The 21651-nt window shown below is 46.7% G+C and overlaps 1 protein-coding gene across 1 annotated transcript in view; it reads left to right on the top strand.

The window, feature by feature from the left end:
• Positions 1-10645, top strand: part of Cdc42se2 (CDC42 small effector 2) — a 68974-nt gene extending 58329 nt beyond the window's left edge. Inside the window, exons 4-6 of the mRNA XM_032911763.1 lie at positions 4430-4531; positions 7745-7860; positions 8417-10645. Coding sequence (XP_032767654.1) covers positions 4430-4531; positions 7745-7843 — 201 coding nt within the window. The 3' untranslated portion in view covers positions 7844-7860; positions 8417-10645. The remainder of the gene's footprint in view (positions 1-4429; positions 4532-7744; positions 7861-8416) is intronic.
• The last annotated feature ends 11006 nt before the right edge of the window (positions 10646-21651 follow it).

Raw genomic sequence — 21651 nt, 5'->3', positions numbered from 1 at the left:
ACTGCTCCGAGTGAAGGAGAGCACACGCTGTAGATCCATTTAAGTGAACCTCAGTAGATCAGCACCTACATGGAGAAAGGATGGGGGAAGGGACTTTGGGAGGACGGGTGTGCTCACTGTGTTGACTGGTATGGGCTCGTGTGCTTGATCTTCACCCCTTCCTTTCTATTTCCATCTCTTCCTTCCTCTCTCGTCTTAAGGGTATCTGTGCACAGCCATGTGTCTTTGTGATGAGTGGGCTGTGGCCTTCCTCCCCACCTTTGCCTTTATGTGTGAGTCCGCCCTTGGAATGTGCTTGCAGTCTGTCCCTCAGGACTCAGTGTGCAGGGAGTACTGGGCTCACTATGGTAGCTGTTCTCTGAGCCTCACCCAGGAGTTGAAGTTGGTCACTTGGGGTAGGGGTGTGGGCCATGTGTAACTTCCAAGCACCACATCTTACTGGTGGGCATGGAGAGGGCCTGGTGCCTCTGCACAGTCTTCAGGGCCAGGATGATAGAAACTAGGGATGTCTGGAAGGTGTGGCTCCAGAGTATGCCAGGTCTAGAGAGGCCCTGCAGCTGCCTGTGTGCACAGCAGAGGCAGGCGCTCCTAAAAGTCAGGTTCCCGTGAGACCTGGGGAGATGGCCCCGGTGCTGCAGATCCTTTGCCCCAGGATGTCCAGCTGCTGTCCTTTTCTCCTTGGGATGAAGCCTCCATCTCCACCCTCAGTTGGTACTACAGGGGGCAGAAGGTCTACTGAGTGGTCTTAGATGCTGGAAATTGATCATGATTGGAGTATGTACAGGTGGGTGAAGTAGGATGACTGGCTTCCGAAGGCCACTTTAACGGTCATTAGCAAGAAGGAAAAGAGTGAGAATACTGCCACATCCACTTTTCTTCGCCTTTCAAGGTTCTTCTACAGAATTATGATTTATTGCCCCCGACAGGAACAGTGGGGGCGGGGGAGTAAGAGAAGTGTGGTGGGTGCAGACACATGTGGAATCTGGGCTAGCCAAGTGTAGGAAGGGTCTGCACCTTCTCTTGGCTTCCTGAGACCTAGATTAAAGATGAGCAGGGCTCCAGGACACCCTTACTGAAGGCCTGGAGATTAGAGAAATAAAGCACAAATGACTTGGGTGATATCACATCCAGCATTTGGGAGGCAGAGGCAGGAGGCTCATACATTCATTCATTCATTCATTCATACATACATACATATATACATATATACATATATACGTACATACATACGGAGTTCCAGTATAGCCAGCCTATATAGTGAGGCTGGTCTCTGACAATACGGAAGGAGGCACAGGTGAGAGTGTTGACTCACTGTTTTAGAGGTTAGCATTGCAAGCGCTCACCAGAGGCTTACTGTGTCAGTAACGTGTAAGAGTGAGCTCTTGAAAAACCATAAGGGACAGGGAGATAGATGGTGTGGTGTGTAAAGGTATGTGCCACACAGGCCCAGTGACCTGGTATCAGTCCTCAGAACCCATAGACAGGTGGAAGGAGAGAACCGACTCCACAAGAGTGCTCTGGCACGCGCCTCTCCCAACACTAGTGATTATTACTACTCTTACTGTTGATGCTACCTAAAACAAGTTCTGCTCCAGAGTTGCAGCTGTAGGTCACGTGGCCTTGAGCACTTGCTGTGCAGAGGTGCACCTTAAGTTTAAAGGTTTATTTGTTTTATGTGGGGGTGTTTTGTCTGCATGTATCTTGAACCATGTGTATGCAGTTGCCTGAGGAGGCCAGAAGAGGGTGTTGGAGTCCTTGAAACGGAACTTACAGGTATGTGGGTGCTGGGAATAGAACCCAGGCTCTATAGTATAGAATTGGCTGCAAGAGCAGTCAGTGTTCTTAAACGCTGAGCCATCTCTTCAGACCAATTATCCATCATTGCATTCCCAGCACCCACATAAAGAGCCCAGCCCTAGAGGACAGGATGGGATGGAGGAGATCCCTGAAGCTTGCTGGCCAGCTAGCTTAGGCAGTCATTGGGTTCCAGGTCCAGTAAGAGACCCCATCTCAAAAACTAAGGGAGGCTAGACCTGGTGGTACATGATTTTAATCCCAGTACTAGGAGGCAGAGGCAGTTGGATCTCTGTGGGTTCAAGAACAGCCTGGTCTACAGAGTTCCAGAACAACCAGAGCTGCACTATGTAGAGAGACTCTGTCTCAAAACAAAACACAAAATAAAAAAGCCTAAGATAGAGAGTAAGAAAAAGGAATTCATGAGATGGGTGGGTTCTATACATTTTTATGAAGTTGTCAAAGAATAAAACAGAACAAAAGTATCTAAAAGAAAACCCACCACAGTCATGCTCTAAACATTTCTAAACTCAGTGGGTCATTTAGAAAGGGCATGGAAGTGTAACGGTGGGGGGCTGTCGGAGGAAAGGGGTTCAGTGGCCATGAGAGAGAATCTGAGAGGGGTGATAAGCATGACTGGGATCAAAACACTACATACACATGAGATTCTCAAAGAAATTTGAACAATGTTTTAAAGAAACTGTTTTTAAAAGTGAGGGATAGTGGGACCTCTGGCCTCACATGGGCCAGGCTGATGGAACAGCCCTGGCCGAGTGCTTGCTTTAGTGTCCTTGCTGTTTTCATCCCGCCATAGAGGGGGAGTCAGAGCTGACTGGACTGTGAACTTGAAGACTTTACACTCTAGCCTGTCAATTCCTGAACAGAGCAAGTTATTTTCCTATAACATGTTAAGAAGAAACATTTTAATAATGGATGTAAACAAACCGAGTGCTCGCTCGCTCTGTCTGTCTGTCTCTGTCTGTGTCTGTCTCTCTCTCTCTCTCTCTCTCTCTCTCTCTCTCTCTCTCTCTCTCTCACACACACACACACACACACACACACACATACATACAGCAGGCACATGGTCAGAAGTCACTGTGTCACCATGCAGTTACCAGGAATAAACCTCATCCCACTCAGAGAGGGAAGCACATGCCATTGCTGAACCAGGGGAATCAAGTATTTCTTAAGAAAAGAATCCAGCTGCTTTTGGGTTTTGTTCAGCAACAATAAAAAATCAAAATATTGTAAGTTGGCTTGTGCCTTGTACATGCGAACTTTGCACTTCTCCGTGTTTATAGAAAGCTGTGTTCTGACAGACAGGCTGCCATGAGCACTGTCAGATTTAGGACTTACTAGAATAGCAGCAGTGTTGCAGTTTTATGGACCTGGGGTAGTCTTCCCTGAGGTTCCGTTCCTACAGTTTGTGGTTCCCTGGAAATTTTGGAGCTGTGTGCTGTCACAAGGGAAGCCTGCTGTGAGGACAGTGACCCAGCTACACTGGTGGCTGCTCTTGTGTCATATCCAAGGGATCTGGGCAAACATCAGATGAGCAGGGAAGGGGCACTGGTGAGGCAGGAGGTGGGTGTACTGGTGAAGCCAGCGTGCCTGCTTGGCTGCTCACTGGGAAACTGGCTACTGCTCCAGCCGATCGTGGTGGTCACACCTCAGGAGCTGGGGCAGGATGGGCTATACTGATGCGACCCTATCACAAAGGAGGCAAGCCCCAGCCTTGTTGGGTTTAGACAGGGCATCAGTCAGCGCAGTGAACGGACCAGTGCTAAGTCTTGCCCCTCCCCCAAAGCCAGCTGAATGACACATTCATTCCAATGTGGAGAGGGCAATTGGAGACAACCCAAGTAAATGACATCAGAATATAATCAACTTGTTATCAAGAGCTAGAAAGTTGGGCTTAAAATCAAGAGCATTATGGTCAGGTCCCACATGTTCTTGGCAAATGATGAGGGGTAATTTTACATTTGTCTTCTTTTTGACATAAAAATATGTATCAGTGGACATTATAGACTGTTCAGTGGTTTTATGTATGTTTAGTCAGATTAGCTAGTTCCTCAGACATCTATTATTTTACCTAGTGATGGCAGTGCGTGCTTCTATTCTCAGCATTTGGGAAATTGAAGCAGGATGGTCAGGAGTTCAAGGCCCGTCTGGGCTACATGAGAATCGGTCTTTAAAAAAAAACAAAAGTACTGTTTCTTTAGTTTTGTTTTTTGAAAAGTTGTATATAATGTAGCCCGGCTGGCTTCAAACCCAAGGACACAGGCATGTGTCACCAGCTCGCTTAGTACTTGCTCTTTTATGTTAAAAACGTCCAGATGCCTCTTCAGGTAGAACTCTGATTATGTGGCTGCACACGTCCCAGCATCGTTGGGTGGGAGGTGTTAAAGGGCAACCTCAAGGAGTTAGCTCTCTCCCCATGTGTATTCCATGGATGGAAGCTGGGTTTCAGGGTGTACCTGGTAAGCTTTCCTAGCAGCCGAGCGGTTTTCACTGCCCATCCTCTGGAGTTTTGACAGTTCATTGTTTCAAAGAGAAATGAAAAGTATGAGAATTAGGGTTTCGGACCAGTGTCGGGGGAATAAGGCCTTTTCTTAACACATTATTTCTCCTATCTTAGAAGAGGCGACGACGGATTGACCGAAGTATGATTGGGGAACCAACCAACTTTGTGCACACAGCTCACGTAGGATCCGGAGACCTATTTAGTGGGATGAACTCGGTAAGTTTGATTGTGGGACATGCATATGGGAACTGTGGGACAAGGCCCAGTGGGACCTGCATAACAGACTCACACCTTCAAAATGATTTCTTGGACTGTTGTGCGGGTCCCTTTTAGTAACTTCATGTCAAGTGAGTTCTACAACTGGATTGTGCCAGTCATGGGTTGAAAATATTTGGAAAGGAGCATTGTCTGCATAGACCTTTCCCGTTGCCACCCCCTGAGCAGTATTGTCCAGCGTCATTTACATTACTGACACTATTACATACTGCTGTGTACAATACAGTGACTTAATGTTCATGGAAGATGTACTGTATACGGAAAAGGCAGACCACGTCATGCAAGAGCAGCCACTCGTGAGCATGTGTTTTTAGACTTGAATTTGGAACCTTAGTTAATGATTGATTCTTATGCTACCACCATGGGACTCAAAGGTCAGCTTTTAATTTACTATTTATGTCAGACGTGGTGTGTACTTTTAACTCCAGCACTCAGAAGGTCGAGGCAGGAGGAAGATCTCTTGAGGTCAAGGCCAGCCTATTCTTCATAATGAATTCTAAGACAGCCGAGGCTAGAGACCCTGCCTCAAAAAAAAAAAACCAAAAAAGAAACCCACCCAAATAAACAAACACACACGCATTAATACATATTCTCCTGTTGTGAACTGCTGTTCACATACTCTAGGTTTAGTTTTTATTTATGTGTTGGTGTGCATGCTGAGCTGGTCTTCAATGTGAGCTACTGCCTCAGGCTGGTGGATGCGGGGACACTACTTGGCTACCTGTTAAGATAAAGGTAGCTGGCGGTGCTTGGAAACATTCTCAGTCTTGTTCGTGCACAGTTCAGAATTTTCTTTAGATTCGTGCTTGCATCGTCCCATTCGTAAGCTTCACGGGGTCTGCTGCACGCTCCGGCTGAGGCAGAGGCTCCTGTGCTGACAGCATCAGGTTTTGCCCTGGAGGCCACTGGAGTCTTCCCTGGGACTGACGTGCATTCTGCAGAACCCGTCAGTCCTTTGGGTAGCCATTTCAGTGGATGAGCCTGCTGTCTCTACAGCATCCGTCCCTCAGAGTGCTGAGCTCTTGCTGACAGGTCAGTCAGGGAGGTTTTGGAAATTACTGCTGATAGTCCCCATCTGCATAAACTTGGCTGTGAGAGAAATTGTGTTTTCCTGTGTAAGAATAGTGACAGTAAGACAAAACCATGAGTAGAAATGCTAAACGTCCAAGGAGATGTTTGAACCCATCTGTCCTGAGACGGGAGCAACTCATAGGAACCGGCTTGTGTGTGAAGATGCCCGCCTGGCCTGCACCGCATCACTGACCACCCCTGAACACAGGGCTCCCCCAAGACATCCAGACGGACAGATTGATTTCTGTGGGCCGCATGGCACTGGTTGCTGCTGTTTACAGGCGTAGACTGCCACACCTGCAAGCTGACTTCTTAATGCCAACTTCTTGCCAGCAAGAGCTTTGTGAGCCTTTAGTAGTAGTTTTAAAACACTGTACCTGCAGTCATGTGTCTGCTCTTACACACTCACACTTTAGTTGGACACTGCAGAATTGATTTTTTTTTTTTTTTTTTGAGGAAACACACACCTTTTTCTTAGACTTGTGTGGCTTTGAGTTTGAAAGTCTTGACTGGTAGGTGGTCCTGGAATATCTGCAGAGGCTCTGTGTGTATTGGGTATAGACCGCTAAAGATTGGTATCTGAGCTGAGGTCACATTGCATCACAAAGGGATGTTGTCATGCCTCAGGGCTTAAGGATAAGCTGTACATTCTTACAGAAGCAGCCATCAGTCGTGAGTACAGGTGTTCAGCTGTAGTGTATGCAATGCCACCGGGGTGAGATGCTTCCCGGAAGTCAGTGTCTCCGAGTAAGGGCAGGGGAGTGGGTCCTGGAAGGTCCTTAAGCTGTTTGCAGCCGAAGAAGCTTAGCCCCCATGTGTACTCTTCTGGCATCTTTAAATCTGTTATTCCAGAAATAAGCTAGACAAGCTTCTGGGATTGGGCAGTGGAGGGAAAAGGTGGGTCTGGAGGTTCGAGAGTGGGGAGCAGGTAGAGAGGAAGAGAGAATGGGAGAGGGAGAGAGAGGACGGAGGGCGAGCAGAAGCCACAGTGGACCAGATCTTCGAGGCTGGGAGAAACCCAAGTAGCAAGGGGTCTCATAGCCAGGGAAAGCGTTAGTACAGTGTCAGCCCTGCCCGATCTTGTCACATAGCTTATCATTGTAACTGGATTGTGTGTTTTTCACAAGGGTGTATTAGGGCTGGAAATCCCACAACAAATTGACTAGGTGAAATAGTTGTCTGAGGAAACAGTTTATCTGACTAAACATTATACATAAAACACGGGGTGTTCTACAGTGTCCACTGGTACATGTCAAAATGACGACTTAGGAGCACCAGCAGAAAGCTCCTGTGCCTCCTTATGTCTCAGTGAATAGATTTATGAACATGGTCCAAGCGTCCCTTCTTCCCCTCAGGTCTTAGCTCAGGAAAGTGACCCTGCATGGGTCCCCAGACTGTGGCTGACTGTCACTGAGCATCACCTCCAAACTTCCTGCATGGGTTCCTCCTTCCAGCAGTGTGGCCTGAATTACTCTCTGCTTCCAGAATGTTTCTAATTTACAGGACCTGGGTCGGAAGGATGGTGATAGACTGAAGGAAGGTCTTCTGCATTTGCCCTAGCACTTTGCGGTCCATCGGGATGAGACTCTGGTCTGACCACAGAGCAAAGCCTGACAGGCTGAGGCAGTAGTTCACTCGTTGACAGGATTAAAAAGTGAACATGCCTGCCCTGTGTCTGTGGACACCTTCATCAGCCTGTTGATTATGAATCGCAGAAGGGAGTGGCAGTTTCAGAAACCTTAGGCAGTGTGACTACAAGTTCAAGGCCATCCTGTACTACTACACGAGGCCTGCTTGTGGGGAAAAAAAACCAAACTAAAACAAATTGTTCAGTATTGACCTCACCACTGGCACTATAACCAGGAAAAATTAAGATGTTTAAAAATGAATGTGTTCCAGTAAATGCTCAGTAGTACTCAGTAAATAGACTCATGGTGGCCCAGGCATCCGTCCTCCCTCTAGACTGTGGCTGACTGTCACTGGGCATCACCTCCAGATTCCTGTGTCCTGAAGATGGAGGGGAAATCACTGTGGCAGTCTCTGGTTCCTGCTGTGCATCTGTTCTGTTCCTGTTTGTTTTAGGTCAGCTCCATTCAGAACCAGATGCAGTCCAAGGGAGGTTATGGAGGAGGAATGCCTGCCAATGTGCAGATGCAGCTCGTGGACACAAAGGCAGGATAGCCCTGGTCCCTTCATCCGTGAGTACCTCAGAGCTGGGGTGGGCAGCCTCTCGCTTAGCCAAGAGTCTTAGTCTCGAGGTTAAAAAAGTTACTCAAATTCTCTTTCTTTGTGGCCTTGGCATGTGCTTGATTTTAGATTAAAATGTCAGGCCGTCTCCTCATGTGAAGGCCTTAAGAGACAGTTTAGGGGAAAGGCTTTGGCCTGTGATTCTGGTGACAAAAATACTGCTTTGTCTTCTTACCAAGAGGGACAGTATTGTGTACTGGGTAGTGAGGTAATTTATAAGTATTTCATTATTAATAAAATGACTTCTGAAAAGGCAAGACTTATTTTTACCTGAGAGTGTAAAAGATAGTTTGAATTTTTTGGTTGGATGTGGCAGCATGTGCTTTTAATCTCAGCATTTGGGAAGCAGAGGCAGGTAGATCTTGGTGCGTTCAAGCTAGCCTGGTCTACATGGTGAGTTCCAGGACAGCCAGGACTGTGTGTAAAGAGACCCTGTTTATAAAATAAAACAAACAAACAAAAAAAATCCTAAAAATACTAATTTGAATTCTTCTTTTGGTTTTGTAGGTCATTGTGAACTCCTGTATTTTCTCTGTCCACAGTTCTATAATATTTTTGTCTTGTGATTGGATTTCTTTTATTCTAATTATAAAAAAGAAGTGTGGCGGCAATCTGTTCACCCTGTGATCTCCAGCAAAGACGTTCCTGCTCCAGGAAAGGCAGTGTCAGGCCGACCTGCCTTGCCGTCAGCGGCATGCATGCCTGGGACTCTGACAGAGTTCTTTGGATCGTAGCTGAATTTTCAATGTTTAATTGACATGGATCGGATCTTAGCATGGTCTTCTTTGTGACTGCTAGCACTGTATTGTAATTTTCCATTTTAAACCTTTTTGTTGCACCTCCAGCCCCTCTGCCGTATGATTTACTGGTAAACAAAGACCTGTAATTACTGCCATCGTTTATGTATATTTGGAAGGTATGAGACCCACAGTACAATAGTCCTTTGCAGCTGTTGGAAACGTGCGTGGAGTGCGTCTGCACACTCCATGGTGCTGCTCAGAGGGGACCCCATGGGACACCAGACCTCCATCCTGAGCTGCTGCAGCCTGAGGCGGCTCCCCTCTCAGAGGAGGCTCTTTACAGATATTCCGAGTGGGTTCTGGTCTGACAGAGCCGTGACAGGAAAGCCTGTGTTGCAGAGGCAGTGGCTTGGCTGTAAATGTTCAGTGTATTTATTTGAGAGTAAGGACCTGTGATTGTGAGCGGATGCAGTCTGGATCTGAGTGTGTGAAGCCCATTCAGTCTCTCAGCATCGTCCTGTTAGCTCTTCTTTGTGTTCCTGTTTTCTACTTCGTCTTTTGGTGTCAGATTGTTCCCACTGTCTGTGTGTTCAAATTCCGGCCTCTGCCACCAGCTGTGACTTGCAGAGTCCTTGGCCTTCCAGTGCTCACTTACCATGGAGGCTGTGGCAGCTTCCAATAGCAGCCTGCAGCCTGCTGCCTCACTGACCAGCCCTCAGTAACATTCTGAGGACAGTAAGAGGCCTTTGCTCAGGTCCCATTCTGTCCTCTTCCCTGCTGAGTGTAAGTAGCTGGGCCCTGCGGTCCACGTTACTTTCTATCTGCCTTTGATTGATCGATTAGCATTTGTGCAGAAGATGGGTCTTAACTGAGATTAGAGCGCTGAAGGCAGTAGGTCCTCGTCTAGAGAAGCTGTGATCTTTTCTTTTCTGCCTTCACCTGTCCCCGTCCTGAGAATGCTGACTGAAGAGCCACTAGGCTGAGGCAGGCAAAGCCAAGAGCATTTCCCTCTGTTTCTTCCGAGCATAACTTACATAGGGTGGAACACTGGATGACCTGATTCTTTGATTTTGTGATTCTTACCATTCTTAGGTGTCAGTCCTGAGCACAGAGGATTTCTCTGTCTAGGAGAAACGTTTTCTTCACCGTTGTCTTTCATTCACCGGATGGACACTGCACTCTAGAGTCTGCCATTCTGCTTAGCCAGGGTGAGGTTCCTGCCAGGGCACTGCCGTGTGCAGACTTTCTGTATAACAGACAGGGATTTCTTGGCATCGTCGGCACTGATGGATGGGACAGCACAGGGAGCCATTGTCCCCTCCCCCATCACTGTTTGCTGCTCCAAGGCCAGTCATTAATAAGCCAAAGGCTCCTGAAGCCCGTGATGGTCCTGGCAGCCTCTGACCTCTCGGCACAGTGAGACACTGTCCCCAGCGCAGCGCCTGGTGCCCTGGAGGGTTCCAGTAAGGTGGAGAGAATGTACAGCGTGACCTGGTACATGCTGGTTACGGAGGCCTGAGGATGCGGCAAAGGTGCAGGGAGACACTTCCCACCTCCTCCAATGGGATCGTAAACCTTGGGAACTCCTCTGTTCCCCCTAGTCACACATCTCATTTTTAAATTGGAGCTAATAGGATTTTGTACCCAGAATTTATTATATTAATATTTCTCTGAAATACATGGTAACAACTAGTAAGCAGGAGAAACAGCAGATCGCAGCGGTGTGCTGGGCGCAGCTTCTCCAGTGGGCCTGGAAAGTGTTTGTCCATTAGCTTCCCTTTGGTCATGAAACGGAGCTGTTGGTGAGAGCAGCTGCTTGATCTGCTCGGTGACTCGTGCTCAGCCCCAGAAGACAAGATGGACGTATTTTTATAATCTAAGCATACTTTTTTTGTACATTGTGTTCATTCTTGAATAAAGTGAGCTCACTGTTGGCTTGTAGATATTAAAAAAGAAAGTATTGATTTTGATTCAATAAATGTTTTCTTTTAGTCTTTGTTTGGATTTTTCTTCTCTTTTAATAAAATTTTACTCACCAAAACTTATGTAGAGAATCTTCTAGTGTTCTCCAGTGACAGCCCATGGGTGCAGACAACTCGTCACTCTTTTGTTTAACAGTTTTTTTAAACGTGAGCTGGGCGAGGTGGTTCAGGTCTACAGTCTGAGAGGTTATGGCAGGAGGATTGTGTATTCATGTATCATGCCAGGACTACACAAAGAAAAGAAACCCTGTCTTAAAGAAAGACTGTTCCAAAAGATAGTTCAAAGTCTGCAAATTGTAATCCTTTCTTCCTTAAGGTCTCGCTGTGTAGTACTTGCTGGAACCTACTGTATAGGCCAGATTGGCCTCAGTTTCTGAGTGACAGTTAGTTGCTTATTGCTAACCAGGACATGTGGCTGGAAGTCAGAGGATAACTGTTACACCTGGAGGCAGGCTGGACCGCAGGCTCTTCTGCCGCCTTGGTCTAGACACACCTCCAGCAGCAGTGTCTCCAAAGCATCCTGTCGGAGTGGACTCACATTCAGCTGATTACTTCCTATGTGACGCTTGATGGCTTCGAGAAGGGTGACAGCCAAGCACTCTGACACAGCACAGGCCGGTGGTGTCACTTTTACCTCTGATGCAGAAGAGTAAAGCTCAGCATGCACCACTGTACTCACAAGAGCCCCAAAGTGGCAGGAGCCAAGAGTGGGTCAGTTGGACATAGAACTGCCTCATGGAACCCGATACACAGAAAAGCCAGAGCATCTGTCAACAGGTTTTGACCGCTTGCCCTGTATGTCCACAGAGAGGAAGTTGACTTAAGATGTTCTTTTCAGTGACAGGATGGCTCAGACTGTGAAGCCAATGGCCTGAGTGAACCTAGGGATCCAGATAGTAGACATGGAAAGCCAGCTGCAGGATGTCCTCTTGACCTGCACATGCACACGCACACGCACACACTCTTATGCCCACTCCTCCCCAACAGGTGTGATTTTAAAAAGTAAAACCAGAACAGAATCTAACTCCTCCCCTTTACCAAATCACCTAAAGTGATTGGTAGGAATGGTCCATGGGCTTAGCAGTTAAGAGCACTGGCTGCTCTTGCCAAGGCCTGGGTTTGGTTTGCAGCACCCACGTGAGTGATGGCTCACAGCTGTGTGCAGTTCCAGGGGATCGACCTCCTTGTCACTTACACTCAAGTACACATACACACACACACCTCAAAAAGGAATAAAGATTGCCTACAAATGAAATACTTGTGAGCAAAATTAGATAAATGTTGGAGGGATGAAGCTATGATAAAGCAGGATTGCTACACACCTTTAACTCTAGCACCCCTTAACCATTACATATAATGTCTTTGAGTCTCTCCCTCCAATCCTGTGTAACAGTCAGACCTTTTGTGACCTGGCTTCAAGTTTTGATGGTTTTGTCCCCATCTTCATTTATATAACTTTATTCTATCTAGAATAATTTATCCCCTTTATTAGAGATAAGATCTCAGATTGACATCATTTGTAACAAACTTAGGGGCTCATTGATCCTAAGAGAGTTCACATCTCAGCAATGGCTTTAGAGGTGTCAGTAACCCAGCCTTCCTGGGACCTGACAACACCTCCCCAATTTCAGGAGATTACATCACCCCGTACCATCAACAAAAGAGCTGGGATGATGGACAAAGCTGGGAGGAGAGAGAGGCCGGGGACATTTGTTTTGCTCATTGCTCACTGCCCAGGTTCTGGGTGAGACTCACTTGGGACCTAGCATACAGCATGTGACAATTTTCCAACATGATCCATACCCACAAGACATTTTCCTTCCTGTATAGGAATGAACCCAGTGATCTAAATATTCATAACTGCTCTGTGTCTGCAGGTGGAGGCAGACACCATGAAAAGCTTACTAGGTGCCCCCTCATGAAGACACCAAGGTGCAGGATAATACAATCATTCTATGAAGTGGAATAACTGCCTGTTAAACTGCTAGCAATTTTTTTCTTTTTGTTCTTTTTAAACTTACAAGTATCTTCAACCCTGGGACTTCTAAACAGCCATAAAAGCTTATGTCTAAGGGTCTCAAAAGCTGTGGCATCAGGTTGTTTTCCCCTTAGTCATCTGTGAAAAGTAAAAATAAAATCAAGAGTATCCAGGTGTGGAAGGGGGGAGACAAAGGTAGACCTCAGGCTAGGGCAAAGGAGTCCCAGTAACAACATAGTGTCAGAGGAACTGGCTTGGAGACCCAGTAGAAACAGCAGACGCTAGGATACAATAAAGCTAACCCCAGTCATTCTCCCCAGAGTGCACAGCTAAGGGACTTCCCATAGAAAAACTGGCCGTGCACCACAGGGGTTGCTCTGAGGTGGGGCCCAGGATCCACTTGGGTGGACAGGCTTCCAGAATGCCTGGGGTCTTGGCAGAGGTAGGGGAGGGGGCGGGGCTGCCACACTCCTGCCAACACAGTAGCTCAGGCAATTCTGCCCCAGCCAAGTTTGCAGAGCTCAGTGGAGGAGGCTGTAATGTCTCCTCATAACCAGATGGAGGAGCCCTTCCTTTGTCTTTAGTGATATCAGAGCCATTCTTTTGTTCTATGAATGGGATCCAAGATTCCTTCTTCCTTGTGGAATGAGTCCCTTGTTTTAGTTGGTCTTTTTGTGTCAAAAAAGAGATCCATGGGACAACAGCTCAGCTCCAAGGAATGCGAGGAGCAGGCTTTAGGGCTGAACATGAGCTTGCAATCTAATTTATCCGTCTTAACCTAGCTGAACCAGTGGCTAATTTCCTCAGAGAAAGTTCTTTCTAATCACCCTGGACAAAGGGGTCTCTGTAACATACAGAGTTCTCTAGCAGACAGGCAGAATATTTACTCATGTCCACTCAAAGACTGCGACATTCCCTCCCATTGTTTTCCTATGTCAGCCGTCTTAGGAAGGATCTCTGGAGACACCCATCCCTACCCTACCTGTTAGCTCTCCTAGAAAGCTTCCTTAGGGCTTGAGCAGAGCCCTCTTAGATCCTGTAGGGTTAAGACCTGGGGCCCAGGCTCAGCACCTTACCTTTCCCTGCAACTTCCTGATCTCTGAAGGAATCTGGAATAGTGATCAATGGAGGGTCAGGTCACTTTCCACCTTCCTGGGGCTCCTCTTTTCCATCTAGTTGAACATTGTTTCCAGCAGCACAAGGATCCAGGGTGTAGGAACATCTCGCTGGGGCCTCCACATGCTATAGAAGTAATGTCTTCCCAGTGAGGGCTGGCTTTTTTTTTTTTTTTTTTTTTTAAGATTTTTTTATTTACTTATTATATATAAGTACACTGTTGCTGTCTTCAGACACAGCAGAAGAGGGCATCGGATCCCATTACAGATGGTTGTGAGCCACCATGTGGTTGCTGGGAATTGAACTCAGGACCTCTGGAAGAGCAGTCAGTGCTTTTAACCACTGAGCCATCTCTCCAGTCGTCTTCCCAGTGAGGAATACTCTATACACTCAGATTAACGAAATGAAAGCTCTTTGACAATGGTACACAACTGATTCTAGCTGATGTACAAAAGGGGACCAGCCTGGGACAGAGGCTTTTACCAGCCTGTGAAGTCTTTAGGTTTATTCGCTCTACATATGCGCTCGCCCAGGTCTCAGCTCCAGGTTACACTTTGAATATAAACAGAGACAGGAGACCACAAACTGGACACTAGGACGAATGGAGAGTTGCACAGCAAAGAGATTGCCAGGATTATTTTAAGTACACCAGTGTTGTCCTTGTTGAACAGCTGTTTCTCAAAGTCATCTTCCCACCAGGCAGAATTACACTTTTCCTGTTGATATAGCACATGAGACAAAATGGCCGATCAAGATTTAATGACTGTTGTGACACTGCACCACCCTTTACGGCCATATTACTTGCTATGGGGATGGGCCTCGTGGGTGATTGTAAGTCAGAGTTGTCCCTTGCTATGGGAACGGAGCCCAATTGGAAGTCAGTGAATAAACATTAACAGAAACTTCCTCAGCAACCCTTAACCTCAGCTGTGGTACAGAGTTTCTACAGTTTCTAAACAGCATGGTTAGAGTTAAGGCCTAGGTTACTGTTACCTGGCTAGCCTGCCATTTTGTGCTGTTACTAATGGCATAGGGAAGCTTTCTCATATGCCGTTACTAGGCTGTTCTGTGCCTTCTTGTTCTTGGAAACAAATCACAACAGAACAACAGAAGTCAGAACTGCTTTGTACAGTGAGCCACAGCGAGCTTGGACCTGAACCAACCACTGAGCAGCACTACCCACACTGTGTATGAGCTTTTATGGTATTTGCCTTTCTAAGCTGCCCCTGGGATGGACCCCAACATAAGAGAGACGCCTGCACCAATATAAGAAACTATTTGGAGTAAGACTTCCATTTTGAGTAGGGTGAAGTTTAAGTTCCTAAGATCTCTCTAGGAACTGGCATTGTACTGTAGTAAGAGACTGTGGGTAACTGACACCCTAGTTGACACGTTAAGACATAAGTGTTATACAAGTCCCATCCTGGTTGACACACTAAGACATGAATGTTAGCTATATAACAAGGACATGTTCCTAAGGAAACCTCTTACCCTAAATCCTGACTGGTGAAATAATTTGGCACAGATATTTTTAAAAGCCATATACGATCTTGACACATCAGTCAGTTCCAAAGTCTGACATGTGGCCCTGATCAGTCTTGGGGTGTGGTGTTCAATAAACCATTCCTATTTGACTAAGATCAATGTCTGAGTGGTTTGTGTACTGATTTCCAGACCCCAACAGTTAGCACAGTATGTTCAACTTTGTGTATGTTACTATTTATTTTCTAAGCAAGTTTTTATTTTTATTTTGTTGTTTTTCAAGACAGTTTCTCTGTGTAGCCCTAGCTGTCCTGGAACTCAGTATGTAAACCAGGCTGGCCTCCAACTCACAGAGATCCACCTGCCTCTGCCTCCCAAGTGCTGGGATTAAAGGAGTGTGCCACCACACTAGGCTAAGGTATTTGTTTCTTAAAAGTAAACCTCCCACTGGGGGGTCACATAGCAAATATCCTGCATGCATACCAGATGCATATGGTTCCTAAGAGTAGCTAAATTAGTTATGAAATAGCAATGAAGTACTTCTATGGTTAGGAGTCACAACACGAGGAACTGAACTAGAGAGTAGCATTAGGGAGGGTGAGGAGCATTGCTTTAGCACATCAACTGTATTTTATCAAGTTTCTCCTGCTTTATTTCCACTTCCTGATAGTCGGAAGCAGGTGCTTCTAGCACAGCACAGCCACCAGCCCAACACAGGGAACCATGGAAGTTTCCGTCTCACGGGATCTGGCAAGCTTGCAACCCCAGCTGTAACCAGTCTGCAGCCAGACAGCTCAGCAGGCTTACCTCCAGGTCTCTGTCCCTACAACTGGCCTCTGACATACGGACAGTAGGGCAGCCCAGCTGGGAAGGGGTGAGGCCCATGCCTACCGACAGCTGCAGAGTAACGGGCTTGCAGCCACGACCTTGGAATGACCTTGGAATGACCTTGGAATGTTTGCAGTCCTCAGCTCTATGGTCTTCAGACACAGAGCAGCAGAGACGCACAGCAGCTCGAGCCTCTGGATTTCTGACCCACAGAGAAGCGCAGAGAATGTAGCTCACGCTACCAAGTTTGTGCTGATCTGTAGTATTAACTAGGTGTTATAACAGGATACAGGAGAAATCCAGTTATCTCAACAGACAGAGGGGAGGCATTGACAGAGCTCAGCAGCTAGTGAAGCCAAGGGTAGAGAGAAAGCTGGAACAGAAGGGCCTTTCTGAGGAAAAATATGTGTGTGTGTGTGTACATAAAAACATATACATGCACACACACACTTTGGCAAATGCAGGTTCTGTATTGATTGTCCTCCCCATCTCCTTTTCTCCTTTCTTTCTTTTTGGCCTGGCTGGCCTGGAGTTCGGGTAGCCTCATCTCGAGTTCTAGGATTAAAGGCATACACCACCATGCCTGCCTGGCCCTATCATTTCTTAGCATTATATTGTCGTGAAGAAAAAAAGAAAGTCTATACAACAAGAAGGCAGACACAGGTGTTTTTTTTTGTTTGTTTGTTTTTTTTTTTTTTTTTTGTTTTTTTGTTTTTTTTCGGAGCTGAGGATCGAACCCAGGGCCTTGCACTTGCTAGGCAAGCGCTCTACCACTGAGCTAAATCCCCAACCCCCAGACACAGGTCTAAATTAGTATTGGCAGAAGCAAGGCTGCCAGATGCCATATCAACATTAAAGACCCATTTTGTTTTCTATTTGTCAAGACTAAGTAATTAAACATTGAAAACACAAAAGCTACTTTTCAAAGTGAAGGCATGGAACAAACTCTTACGCAGTGTGTTACACAAAGGTTGGAGAGATGGTTCAGAAGGTAAGAATACTTGCTATTCTTGAAGAGGACTTGAGTTCAATTCCAGCACCCTTAAGGTGACTCACGACTGTCTGTAACTTCAAGTCCAGGGGATCCAGTGCCTGTTTCTGGCATCAGACACACATTGGCGCACAGATATTCCTACAGGCAAAAGCATCCACTTACTTAAAAATAAATAAAAACCTTCGCATGAAGAATAAGGCCATGAGCCAGACACAGAAAAAAAAGACATCATCTTCCATTTGGGGGGCTGATGCACAGGGGTGATGGGTCCGAGGCTGGCCTATTTAGAACAAAGAAAGAAAAAGAACCAATAAAAAGAAGAATTAAAGCCACCCAGAGTTCTGCGTGCGAAGACCGCCTGTCATGCTGACGGACCGCAGCATTAGTGTAGGGTGAGAGCCGGGCCTTCTCCAGTCACACAGGGACAGCTCCGTCTACCCCACGCAACACAGCCACAGCACTACAGCATGAAGGCAGAGTGGTTCTGGGAGTGAAGACAGACCACACAGCAGACTTAAGAGACACAACAAGAAACACAGTCATATTCTTGACTTAACAGCAAAGATAACTGCTGTGTGGTGGGAAGAAAGTGGCTTTTCAGTAACCGTGAAAAACTATGGGAGCTGCAGATATAGACCTGGCACCACACTACACACACGTGCTCTGAGCATCATGTATGAGAGGACTAGGAAAATATTCACATAGAAGCGTGGGCCGTAAAGAAGACACATTAATCTAGTTTGAAATGAGGGGTATTTTTTCCAGGGCCAGAGAGCTAGTTCAGTGGTTAAGGGATGATCGCTGCTGGGGGAGGTGGCACACGCCTTTAAGGAGGCAGAGGCAGGGGAGAGGGAGGGGTTAGGGGGATATTGGCCTGGAAGGGGAATAACAATCGAAATGTAAATAAGAAATACTCAAGTTAATAAATATAAAAAATTTTAAAAAGGAGGCAGAGGCAGACACAGGTCTATCTCCATGAGTTCCAGCCATAGTGAGTTCCAGGCTAGCCAGGGCTACATAGGGAGGCCTTATTTTCAAACAAAACAAAATAAGAAGTGATTACTGCTCTTGCAGAGGACGGGCGTTTGTCAGCACGCACGCCGGCCTGCTCACGATTGCTTGTAATTCCCGGGGAACTTCTGACCCCAAGATGGCGTTTGTTAGCCACCACTCACAGACAAGCTGCTGTTACACAGGTTTTCTTTTCCAAGACAGGGAGGGTTTCTCTATGTGGACCAGGCTGGCCTCAAATTGAGATCCAGCTACTTCTGCCTTCTGAGTGCTGGGATTAAAGCATGGGCTACCACACTCAGCTCCCACCTCACTGTCTAGCTGGCTTCTTCCCTCTCTGCTGGTCAGTCCTCTCCATGCACAGTATGTTAGGGTCTGCTCTCCCTCCTCCCTTAGGCTCCCTGCCCTCGTTTCCTGGCTCACACTGGTACCCCACTTTCCATAGCGCATACTGAAGACCTGAAGCTATGGGCTGCATGTCTTTGGGTCTGGGTTATTTCACTGTCTATTGGTGGCGCTGAGGACTAAATCCAGGGCTTTGGTTATGCTATATAAAGTCTCTACCCCTGAGCTACATCCCTACCTCACTTGTTTCCAATTCTGTCCATTTCCCTGTAAATTATACTTCCTGCACAGCTGAAGTACGAGGATGTATGACATACTGCAGCCTTGTTACCCACTCACCAGCTGTTGGGCAGGTAGGCTGCCCCCGTTTTCTAGCTACTGTAACCTCTGAAAGGATTCAAGGCCCACTTCTCAGGGGACAGGGGCTGGTACTCTAAGCTTGGCTGAAAATCTAGGTCTGAGGACGTAATAGGCCCATGCAGGAATAGTATTTCTGATGGTTAACTAAATGGACACAGCAACACACTGCCTTCAAACACCCATGCTTATACCTGTAGACAGAGTAGCCTTCATCTTTCATCAGAGGCCTTCCCTCATAGCACGCAGAGAATGAGAGACAGTTGTGGGCTCAGCCCTGAGCAAGTCACTTCACCCCCACCCCTAATGCTTAGAGCACACCGTGGAAGAGGGTGTTATGAGTCAGATGACAGGTGAAGGGCTACAATGTACCACGGAATGATACCATACAATGTACCATGTGGCAAAATCACAGCTCGGGACAACCGTGGACATCTGTGCTGGCCGCAGGAGACCAGACTGTGAACAGACGGCCAGGGAGGTGTGGGGCTCACAGGACATTCCACCTCAGAACTATGGCCAATACATAGACTGACTCTACGAGTGAGAATCACTGTCTTTAGTGGTACTCAAGTTGTACTGAGCCCACCAGGCTCCAAAAGGCAGCTTCACACCCATGGATACACACATGGAGCCGATGGGTCTCTAAACAAGAAATGAATTAGAGAGATTTGTGAGGGGAGTGGGTAGGGGTGGAGGGAAGGTGGGAGGTGAGAGCCATCCGTATGCTGGGCTTACCTGTCTTAAAACTAAGCCAACTAGGTCACGGGCTGGAGAGATAGCTCAGTGGTTAAGAGCACTGACTGTTCTTCCAGAGGTCCTGAGTTCAAATCCCAGCGACCACGTGGTGGCTCACAACTATCTGTAATGGGATTCGATGCCCTTTTCTGGTGTATCTGAAGACAGCTACAGTGGACTTATATATAATAAATTTAAAAAAAGAAAAAAGAAAAAAAGAAAACCCGGTCGTGTTGTAGCATGGCGCCACCTGGTGTCTGTTACTTTTTTTTCTTCCCTAAGGCAGGGTTTTTCTATGTAGTCTTGGTTGTCCTAGAATTCATTCTGTGGAGCAAGTTGGCCTCAAACTCAGAGATCAGTCTCCCTTTGCCTCCCAGTGCTGGGATTAAAGATGTGTCCCACAACCACGTGGTTGACTCTAAAAGGTTCTTAACTTTGCCCTGGGAGAGACTCTTCTCTCCAACCCCCCAAAGAACTCAGGTTGCAAAAACGCCAAGCAGAAGCCCACATTGTAAGACTGGCTGAATCACTACATTCACTCCCAGTCTCCAAGTGCCCTAATCCAAACTGGAGAGAGCGAGACCTCACACCTGACCCGGTACTGTTTAAGAAATGCTTAAGTTTAAAAATGGCTCTGGCGGGTGTGTCGATGCCTATGTGGGCACATGCATAGAACACAACTCTGGAGAGCTGGGTCTCTGCTCCTGCCTTTCTGTGGATTCAGTTGTTTGGTCTGCAGGTCATGATTGCCTTTTTGGTCTACACTTTACCAGTCTCCACTGGAGGTCTGTGAACTCAAGTATCTCCCTACCTCCCAGCCTTTGTGTTTAGAGACATTACCTATGCCTTCAAATACTGTCAAGTCTATCCTTTTTTTTTCCTTTTTGAGACTGTAGCTTTGACTGTCCTGAAACTCTATGTAGACCAGAACTGTCTGGAACTCACAAGAGATCTACCTCTCTGATAGCTGAGTGGTGGAATCAAATGTGTTCTTCAGCATGCTTCACTCAACCATACTTTTAAAAACCCCAAGATTTCAATAGGTTCCGCACATGCATGACTTACCAGAGCAGTAGTCCAAGTCTGTAATTGTTTTGAAAAGCTTTTGACAGGTTCAACTGCCCAACCCCACTCCTTTCCATTGCCAGGTTAGCCTTAAGCTCATGATGCAGGGAACCATGGTGGGCTTCTCATCTCTCCGCCTGTACCTTCTGGTATGGTGGTCGGCAGGTCTTCTCCCACCAGGTTCAGTCACTCTTACCAGTAAAACCGTGGCTCTTCTGTTTCCCTTTCATGGTTCTGGGGAGCTCTTCTTAACAGCAACTCACAAGCATAATACTGTGAAGACCACAATTATGGTCCCTTCTTGTTGCTAACCAGGGTTATTCCTCACCTTACATTCTCACCAAATATTTTCAAAGAGCCGAACTGTATCCATTTTGGGCACATCACCTCATTAGTTTATGCTGCTATTAATTTGTTTAGCTTACTATTACTATTATTCTGAATTGTTAACTTACTAATTGCAGTTATTACTGAGACATTAATTTTGTCTAATGTATCTATCTAAAAGCTACCAGTTTCCTTTTAAGTGTGCTGTTAAACTAATAGGTGGTGGCAACTGGGAGGCAAAGGCAGATGGCAGATGAATCTCTGTGAGCTGGAGGCCAGACCTGTCTATACAATGAACTCCATGATAGGACCACACGGTTGAGACCATTTCAAGAGTAAATCTTAAAAATTCCATCTGTCGTGTGTGCATGCATGTGCCATAAGACATGGATGAGGACAGCTTGTGGCACCCAGTTCTCCCTTCTCACTGTGTGGGTTCAAAGACTGCACTCAGATCGTCAGGATAGATGGCCAATGTTCTTACTCCCCAAGCCTAGTGCAAGAAAATGCTGTTTTGTTCTATGGGGCTCACGCTCCTGACTACAAGTGTATGCTACTGTGCCTGACTTTGCTGGTAGCTTCAGTACACAAACACTCCATTTTGATCCATGGTCTGGGCTCATCTAGCATTTACTCTGAGGTGTGGGAAGTGTTTCCTATTGGATGGACTGTGTCCTTTCCATTTCCACATCTTCACTCAACTGGGGAAGGTTAAGCTTCCATCATAGGCTGGGGTAGCTGTAGGATTTAAACTATGAGGACAATATGGAGGCCTGCTC

Source organism: Rattus rattus, chromosome 9 (assembly GCF_011064425.1).
Source record: "Rattus rattus isolate New Zealand chromosome 9, Rrattus_CSIRO_v1, whole genome shotgun sequence".
NCBI classification, from domain to species: domain Eukaryota; kingdom Metazoa; phylum Chordata; class Mammalia; order Rodentia; family Muridae; genus Rattus; species Rattus rattus.
Note: the sequence above shows the minus strand (reverse complement) of the source record. Positions and strands in the feature narration are given on the sequence as shown.